At 42.0% G+C, this 8,850-nt stretch overlaps 1 protein-coding gene across 12 annotated transcripts in view; it reads left to right on the top strand.

Moving 5' to 3' along the window:
- Positions 1-4,148, top strand: part of LOC118393389 (beta-adducin-like) — a 28,317-nt gene extending 24,169 nt beyond the window's left edge. For 2 of the 12 annotated variants that reach the window (XM_052461741.1, XM_052461742.1), the window contains exons 13-16: positions 51-119; positions 365-491; positions 1,365-1,451; positions 2,980-4,148. In XM_052461741.1, the coding sequence (XP_052317701.1) occupies positions 51-119; positions 365-491; positions 1,365-1,451; positions 2,980-3,257 (561 nt within the window). In that variant the 3' untranslated portion in view covers positions 3,258-4,148. Of the gene's footprint in view, positions 1-50; positions 120-364; positions 492-1,364; positions 1,452-1,899; positions 1,938-2,979 lie in introns of all 12 variants that reach the window. The other 10 variants (XM_052461748.1, XM_052461747.1, XM_052461749.1 and 7 more) reach the window with 10 other exon arrangements.
- The last annotated feature ends 4,702 nt before the right edge of the window (positions 4,149-8,850 follow it).

Below are 8,850 nucleotides of genomic sequence, written 5' to 3' on the forward strand. Positions count from 1 at the left end.
TTCATTCATTCATTTAATCCCTCATCCTCCACCCTGCTAATCTTCCCCAGGTCCAGACAAAACTGCATGTTGCTGTAAAAAAGAGTGTGCTCTCAGTCAACAAAAGCATCAAAGTAAAGGTAAACAAATAAATAAGATAGTCTGAGAGAGAGAGAGGGAATCATGAACCATGAAGACGACTGAACCAAGGCGCTCTTCTTAGAGCAAACGCAAAGAAGACTTGGAAGATATTGCAATGTTCAACTTTCCTGGGAATGAATCATTTGAGTGTGAAATTGAAATGAGATGGGAAGCCTCTTGGGTCGACAGTGATTATCAAAACCAAAACAATTGTAATATCCTTTCCTTCTCCTTTTCATCCTAGTCTCCAGACCCGGCAGAACTTGCGACACTTGAGGCGGAGACCCCCAACCCGTTTAACCAGCTGACAGACAAGGAGCTGGAGGAGTACCGCAAGGAGGTGCAGATGAAAGCAGAAGGTCAAACAGATGGTCAGTGCACTGCTCCCAAATGCTATCCCTCACGCTGAATTCAGAGCTTGGACTATTGGTTTCTATCTGCATTTTTGTCAAAATGTTGTTACTGACATAGCTTTGTTCTGTTCGATGTTCGCTACTTACAGTGTGTATAGTTCTCTAAATATCCCAATTAATGTTGTTAAGTTCAAAATAATAAAATATTTTTTTTAAAAAATTGCTGACACCATTCAAACCAATGAGGGTTCGGGAAATTTAAAGCGAATTATCTCAGAATAATCTTTTTGCAGATAGAACCTTATAGTCCCAAGCTCTCGAAATGTTGCCTTACACTATCCCTCACTCTAAATGTGTCTTACTACTGGCTCGCTATTGCCTTATGACTCAAACTTATTATTCCGCTATGTTCGCTACATACTTCAGTCTGAGACTGCCGTCGTTAAAGTCGTTTGTGGTGACGTCCAAATGAGGGGTGTTGTACAAAATCATCAGCGATTGGTTCATCTCTAACCAATCAGAGTATTTACCTATGTGTGTTATGGCTCTGGCTCTGGCCCAACCCATCGGTTTCTGACAAGAATCAGAACGGTTAGAATGTGTTTGCCTTCTATAAATCTTTGGGGAGGTACTCAGATCCAGGCTCATTGCGGAGAAGAGACTAATGTCCGTGGGCGTGGTGTAGAATTGGACCAGGAGCAAGGAGTTTGGGTAGCCAGGCAAGGCTCGCTATACTCACAGCAATGAAACCTCAGACTGTACAGTTAATGTGCCTTTCTTTCACCAATTCCTAATTCACTTCTCACTCTGCCTCACAACTCTTGCACGCGGCTTACTAGAATTAGCTCTATGCGCTGTTCTCCTGTGTCTGTCTGTCGTTCTGTGCGTCAGTAGGGGAGGAGGTGGAGAACGAGAAGGAGTCTCTCCCAGCTACCCCCCCCACCAACAACCCTACCCCCTGCAATCCCCCACCCTCAGGTGAGACTCGGCCTGCAGTGCTGAACACACACAGCTGTCTCTGCTTGCCTTGCATACAGGGGAGAAGGACCGCTCAAATTCCTACATGACAATATGTGGGACCCTGTACTGTTGTCTCCACAACCCCTGTTGCGCTCACCATCATTGAATATTTCCCTAAATATTTCAATCCTAACTTGAGATATGTAACATGGACGTTCGCATTAAACATGCATTGATATCAATGTATGGAGTTACGTGCATGGATCTCAATTAGGAGAATATTGTACAATAAGCTCAGTGGCTGAGTGATGTGTGTGTGTGTGTGGTGATGTTTGTTGTTGTTGTAAATGTGTCACATTTCAGCGCCCTCTTGTGACGCCCATCTGTCTTCACCACTACTGTATGTACCTCTCTCCTTCTGTCTCTGTGTTCGTCTTTGTCTATGCTCCTCTATACTGGCTCATAGGGCACCCCTCTGGTACTGAGATCTTGTCTCAATAGTAAGTAAGTACTGAGAAACAAACTGTAAGACATGGTTGCACTCTCATTAACCAAGCATGTTTTGTTGGGCACAACTGCAATGACATGACACGTCTGCAGTGAAGGGTAGAGTGGGGTAAGTTGAGCCAAAAGGGTAAGTTGAGCCACCCTTTTTTCTCGGAAACCATACCCCAAAAATAATTTGACCAAATATTTAGAAAGAGGTCCTCATTTCATGGAGTCTGTGAAGGAAGAAACCACGTGGAAAAAGTGGTAAGCAAGTCTAATTCATTTATTGTGTCAGAAGTTCCATGATGCTTGCATCTAAACCAAAGTAGACCCTTTTAAGATTGTTATACATCAGTTGGGGTCTTTATAAGCTTCAATATGAGGTCCTAAACATGTCCGGGCAAAGTGCATCCTTGTAGATGTGTGGGCTAATATATTCAAAATGTTTCTCTTGGGTTTAGTTGAGCCAGAGGGCATGGGGTAAGTTAATAGCAAGTTGAGCAAATGTAAGTGTTTTCTTCCCAGGCGTAATGCAAGACATTATGAGGTAACAACAGGGCCTGGCCTATTTAAACGTGTTTTTAAACAGCACAAAGTGTTTATTAGATGTTAAGCCTGTGTTAAAATATGCTTAAAATGATTTAAAGACAAAAAGGGATTGTGTTGAATTGGGGGAAATAAAGACAGAGTTTTAAAAAGGTAGCGGTAATATTTAAATCAGGGCAGAAGGTGGCTTAACGTACCCTGTCCTGCGGCTCAACTTACCCCATACCCGTATCACTTTTTTTGGGGGGGGGCAAGCTGTGTTTTTACATTAATTCTGCTTATTTCCAGGGATACACAACATCCTGAAATATATGTAGGAAGGATGTTTTTTTGCATGCTCTACAGACGGCTATATCGATGGTGGGGGTTGTATATTTTCTGTGTACTTCCCGCATACTATGGACTTACTCCACTCTCCCCTACTGTTCCATGCAGCTAACACAAAAACAATCTATTTACTCTGATAGTTTTTTTCCTTTGCTTTGTTTTACTCCAATAATAAATGAGCAAGATGAGACAAAGAAAGACTCCACAGCAGTTCAGAACGGGAAAGGAGAGGAGGAGAAGCAGACCACGGAGGAGCTGGAGAAAGGGATGAAGGCTTTGTCTACCAATGACACTTCTACACCCCCCTCCACCACCCCTGCTGCCCCACCCGCTAAACCGCCCAGCAACACCCCTGAGGGATCCCCCTCCAAGTCCCCGTCTAAGAAGAAAAAGAAGTTCAAGGCCCCCTCATTCCTAAAGAAGAGCAAGAAGAAAGAGCAGAAAGAGAAAGCTGAAACTTGAGGGGAAATGTAAAATGATTCTGACACGCACCCTCCACTTCTAGCCATATACACGGAGGCAAACACACTAACACGCACTCAAGTCTCCTGTATGTATAGCTCAGTCACTCATCACGTCTAGAAGTAATTTTAATTTTTTTTAAAACATTTTTTTTGTGGGGGGGGGGCAATATTGTTTCTGTACAACTCTCAAATTATCTTGAAACAATCCACAATCATTCTAAATGAAATAGAATCAACAACACCACCTGAATTATGCACTCCCTATTTAATATAAGAAGTAACACTCTTGACACGTGTGTGTATATAAACCAATGTTGCATTGCAGTATCCTCATAGGCACACCCCCTGGCCTGGTCATGTTTATTCGCTTTTAATAGTCAGACGAAGGTGACAGGTGTATGTACATACGAGCACAGGTGCAGTACATGTAGAATTATGCAGGTATAATAACGTGCTCTTTTTATTGTTTTGTTGCAGATGTCTTGTTCCAATTCAACTAACTATTCAAGTCATAGACAGCAGGGACAAATAAGAAAATAAATGCACAAAAAAAAAAGAAAGTCCCCAACATTAAGCTGACAGCTATAAATGCCACTAATACCAAGCAAGGATATGATCTAAGCATTGTGGAAGAAACGCGTTGCTTGATGTTGCAAACTGAAGCCGAACTAAAAGGTACTAAACATTCCACTCTTCCCCAAAATTTTTCTTTGAAATATGAGTACAAAATACCTCTACAGCTGTAATTATTTTTATGATCAGTAGCTGTTATCAAAATGCTGATGTGTGATATTTGTTGTTTTTTAATGTATTATTTCGTATTAGAATGTAAAGTGAAAAGTTGCAAGGTTCAAATGTACCAGTCATTAAAGATCAAAGTTGATTTCAATCCAGTTTGGTTTGATCTGTTGCTCGTTACACTAGCAACTGCACTTAATCATGTGAGATTCAGGTACTGTGAAGTTGCCATTCCGATATACCTCGCCTCCCTTTTTTATAATTCATCTTGGTTAGATATGCCTTATCAAGACATGATCTCACGTGTGATACGAATAACGTGCTTCAATACGTTTTTTTTCTTCTTTTTTTGCCTCCATGGCCATGGTTGTCAAATGTACCATATGAATAGAACGTAATTCACGGATGATAGATATTATGGTGGCAGCTACAGAGATGTACTTGGGTGTACGGTATTTGACTGCAGAAGAGTTACAAGGTGTTTTAAATGAGACTGTCCCGTCCTCCCAGGCTGCTGGCCTGGTGCAGGATCCGATAGGGCCAAAGTAGTGGAAAAGTGATGATGTTTTAATGGGTGTATGGTTAGTTGGTAGGGCAATTTTTTCCACAGTGTAATGAATTCATACTACAGAATAGTAGGCTGATATGCAGCCAATACAGTAGGTGGCGGCATGCAACTAAAACATTTGTTTGCGGACCACCATAATACCAAAGAAGAAAAAGAAGAATACATTGGAATGTTAAAGATGTTTTGCTGCAAATATACGGCCAGAATATAGGTAGGATGTCTAAGTTGAAGTATTTAGGTATGGGGTTTGATGAGAGGCCTACGTGGAAGAGACATGTTGAGTATATTTAAATAAAGTGTAGGGAAGGCGCTGAACCTCATGAGGGCAGTGGCAGGATATGATTGGAGGTCGAATAGACAAACACTGTTGTATACTGTGTGTACCCGGCATTGATCAGGTCATCTTTGGATTATAGGTGCTTTGTATATGGATTGGCAGCTAAAACGGTACTACAGCTCCTGGATAGGATACAGTCAAGGGCCCTGAGATTGTGTGTGGGTGCCTTCAGGACGACACCTATTGAGGCATTGCATGTGGATAGTGGGGAACTCCCACTAAGGATAAGGCGGGACAAACTGGCATTAGCATACTGGGGAGGTTGAAAGGGAGTTCAGAAGGACATCCTGCGGTCACGGCAACTGGGGAATGCTGGGAGCGAGGAGTGGCTAAGCAGAGGACGTACGGGTGGACAATCAGGCAGAAGGTGGTAGAATATGGACAGGGTGAGAGAGAGATAGGGCCCGCAATTGCAGGGGACCATTCCTCTGCGGCTGTTTCCGTAACCAAGTGTAGATGTGGACATGATTGACGGCAGGAGAGAATGGGCTGAGGACATCAGACTGTGTGTGGAGAGCTATAGATAGTTGTTTTTATTTGTTTTTAAGGATATAGATGGTTCAAAGAATCCAGTCAGTGGTAGGGTGGGTGTACATCCCAGATAGGTTTGAGATGGGTGGAGGAGGTGAAACCACTCAGAGTGGTGATCTGCTCTGATTCGGCTGCAATGTTGAGCAGTGAAGACGAGCAGGTCGGATTGGGGAGACTTGTTTGTGTAGATGATGGTGAGGTTAGTGGGATTGGAGAGGATGGGAGTGATGGTAAGCTTTTGCTGGGTTCCCGCCCATGTGGGTTTTGAGGGTAATGAGAAGGCTGATGTGGTGGCTAAGAGTGCTGTGCGGAGAGAGGGGATAGATATTCAGGTCCCGCTGGGCCGCCAGTCAAGTCCATGATCTGGGAAATGGGTTAGATCTTTGGCAAAGGGAGTGGGATGCTAGTAGTAAGGGGAGGCAATTTTATTGCATGCACCGATCAGTAAAGGAAGAGGTGGGATGTAGGACAGAGGAAGTTATGTGGAGTAGACTATGGTTTGGGCACACAGGTTTGAATGCCACGCTGTGGATGATAGGGAGACAAGAAACAGGCCTGTGTGATGCGTGTTTAGTGGAGGTGCATGTGTTGATATTTTGTGAACTGTATGACGTAGATAATGAGAGATTGTGTGAAAGGTTTAGAGAAGTTGGATGGGGTTTGGGTGGTGTAGTGGGGGGAGGGAAGTGATGTCTAGGGCTCTATTTCACTTTCTTAGAGGAACAGGACGAATTAATATAATTTAATTGAGTTAGGCCGTGACTGGCCTCCCACACCAGTACAGTAGGTGGCAGTGTGTATACACCATAAAAATTGGACGCGATCAGACAACCCAATCCCAAAGAAGAAGAAGAAGAAGAAAAATAAGAAATAGAATGACCGAAATCCACATGCAATTTTCGTTCATATCGATTCCACCCACTAGGGGGCAGTCAATATAGCTTTCTGTGTTGAAGGCTTCCGTTTATCCTGTCCTGTATTTTTCATCTGCGGACTCGGGGCTACTGAAATCAAACGGAAGAGATATGTTAAATTGTCGAGGTTTTGATTTTGTTTATTGTTTGAAGACCTTCACAAGAAGGCACTAAAATGGGCAGAAGTAGAAGCCGATCCCTACCAAAACGAGGTTCGCTTTAGCAACGAATAAGCATTCTGATGTCCTATGCTTCTCCCCAAAATGTGCACTTGTTCACCTAATCCTCAAAAATGTAAAAGCGTTGCGTTGGTGTTAGAATGGGCTGGAGGGTATTCGCAGTTTCCATAATATTTCTTAAACCAGTCCATTAGGGGAAATGATTAGTGTACACATCAAGAAGATGATATAGAATAGGATCTCTGCCTGGATAACCTGTCCTCTAGCTATCGCTGTCTCTTTTCTTTAGGTCTCTTCGCAGACTACGCTCTTCCTCTGGCTCCCTCCAGGCAGAAGGACAGGCGTGATGATGATCAAAAGGATTCCAAGGATAAAGGGATTAGCATCAGATCTCGGGTGGTTTATTTGCTATGAACTTGGATGCGTTTCAAATGGTGAAATCTGCCATTTGGGACGCAAACCCTATGTGAGGATATGGATAAATACTATTGTTGCATGTCACTAGCTAGGTTTCCAATCAATTTGCGACAGATTTCAATGTGAATATTAAAACATATGTACTTGTGCGTGATAACGTAGGGCACATAATAACGTTTGCGGTTAAATTCCCATGTCGAGTCAATAAAAAATAAAAACAAGTTAAATGGTTCACCAGTTCGCATCCTGTACAGTAGATTAAAGTGAGCAATAAATCACTCTGCTCTTTTTTTGTTGAGTTCTCCAACTCCCTTTTACCTCGAATTAGTCATGTTTCTTCCTGGTAAACCATGCTCATGGTTTCCGTTACAAAATAATCAGTAGAGCTAAAAATGTAACTAAAAATAATATTGGCACGTGCACTCTAGCCAACCATTTAATTATACAGTATGGGTATAGCCTACTACATGATGCGATTATTATGGACAAAATATCATTTTTATTTGTCAAACAGCAGGCAAGCATCCATGTCACCAAAATAAAAAGCTCGATATTTATTGGAAAGAAGCATCAAGCTCATCACTACGCTTTCACTACCCTTGAAAGTTCATAGAGGGAGGATTACATAACATAGACTATCATCGTGGGACTTAGAAAGGATGCTAATTTCAATATTTGCACGTAAAATAATTTCCACGGCCATTTCTTGCATAATTAATTTTACAGACACATAAAGATCCAACCTTGTCTGGCATGGTTTGTCAATTTGTAATGGTATGTATGGACATATTTGCTGTTTCCATCAGGACATTTTTTTTAATCCATCGTACTTTACTCGCATAAAAAGGTTGGATGGATAGATTTAGATGCACTATTGTAAAGTGGCTGTTCCACTGGATGTCATAAGGTGTATGCACCAATTTGTAAGTCGCTCTGGATAAGAGCGTCTGCTAAATGACTTAAATGTAATGTAAATGGATGGAAACATGCTTAGTGTCAAAATGTGTGTATTATTTACAGAGGAAGACATGCAGGGCAAGACCAAAGAGGAGATTGAGATGATGAAGATTATGGGTTTCGGCAACTTTGACACCACAAAAGTAAGGATTCTGTCGACTTGTCTCAAACCTAGAGGTTCCTGGTTAGGCGTGTCAAAGATATCTATAGATATTATATTATTTGTATTATACCGTAGGCCTCTGGTTCTCAAACCTCTCCTTGGTGACCCCTAGCTGTTCCATGTATTTGAGTTATCAACTAACACCTAACCCTTGATTAAGTGAATCAAGTATGCTACTTCAGGGGTGTATTCATTACGGTAACATTTTACCGTTTTAAGAAGCAAACGGAGCAAACAAAACGGGGAGGGACCGAACTGCATTTGTCCAATAGAAACACTTGTTTGCGCGTTTTCCATTTGGAGTTAACGGTTTTCGCAACAGACGAAACGTTTTGCAACACGATCAGCGTCATCATTACACCCTACCATAAAATGATTAAATGTGTGACGTCCCGGAGGAGAAGTTTGAGAACCACTGCTGTAGGCAGGTAAGTGCCCAAATAGTCCAACTCGCCACAGGGTGGCAGTTTGGTCAGGCTCATAAACCAAACTGATTGTACAGTGCTCTTCACCAACAACAATCACAGATCTAACAACCAAATGGTAATAATAGTGATTATAAAGAACGTGTGACACTTCACAGTTTATAAGACTACGGGAATCTGCTAGGGCTGTGATTCTTATCAAAAGGGTAGGTCTCCATTGGTGTGTAGCAGTTTTTATTGCGAGAACATGTTTTCATTTGAAACAATTTAAGTCGTGATTGTTCACTATTCATTCAATGGTGGCAATCACTTGTTTTTGGTTGATACCTTGACCTACTTCCAAGTGGGATGTGTTAATGTGG

Source organism: Oncorhynchus keta, chromosome 14 (assembly GCF_023373465.1).
Source record: "Oncorhynchus keta strain PuntledgeMale-10-30-2019 chromosome 14, Oket_V2, whole genome shotgun sequence".
NCBI classification, from domain to species: Eukaryota; Metazoa; Chordata; class Actinopteri; order Salmoniformes; family Salmonidae; genus Oncorhynchus; species Oncorhynchus keta.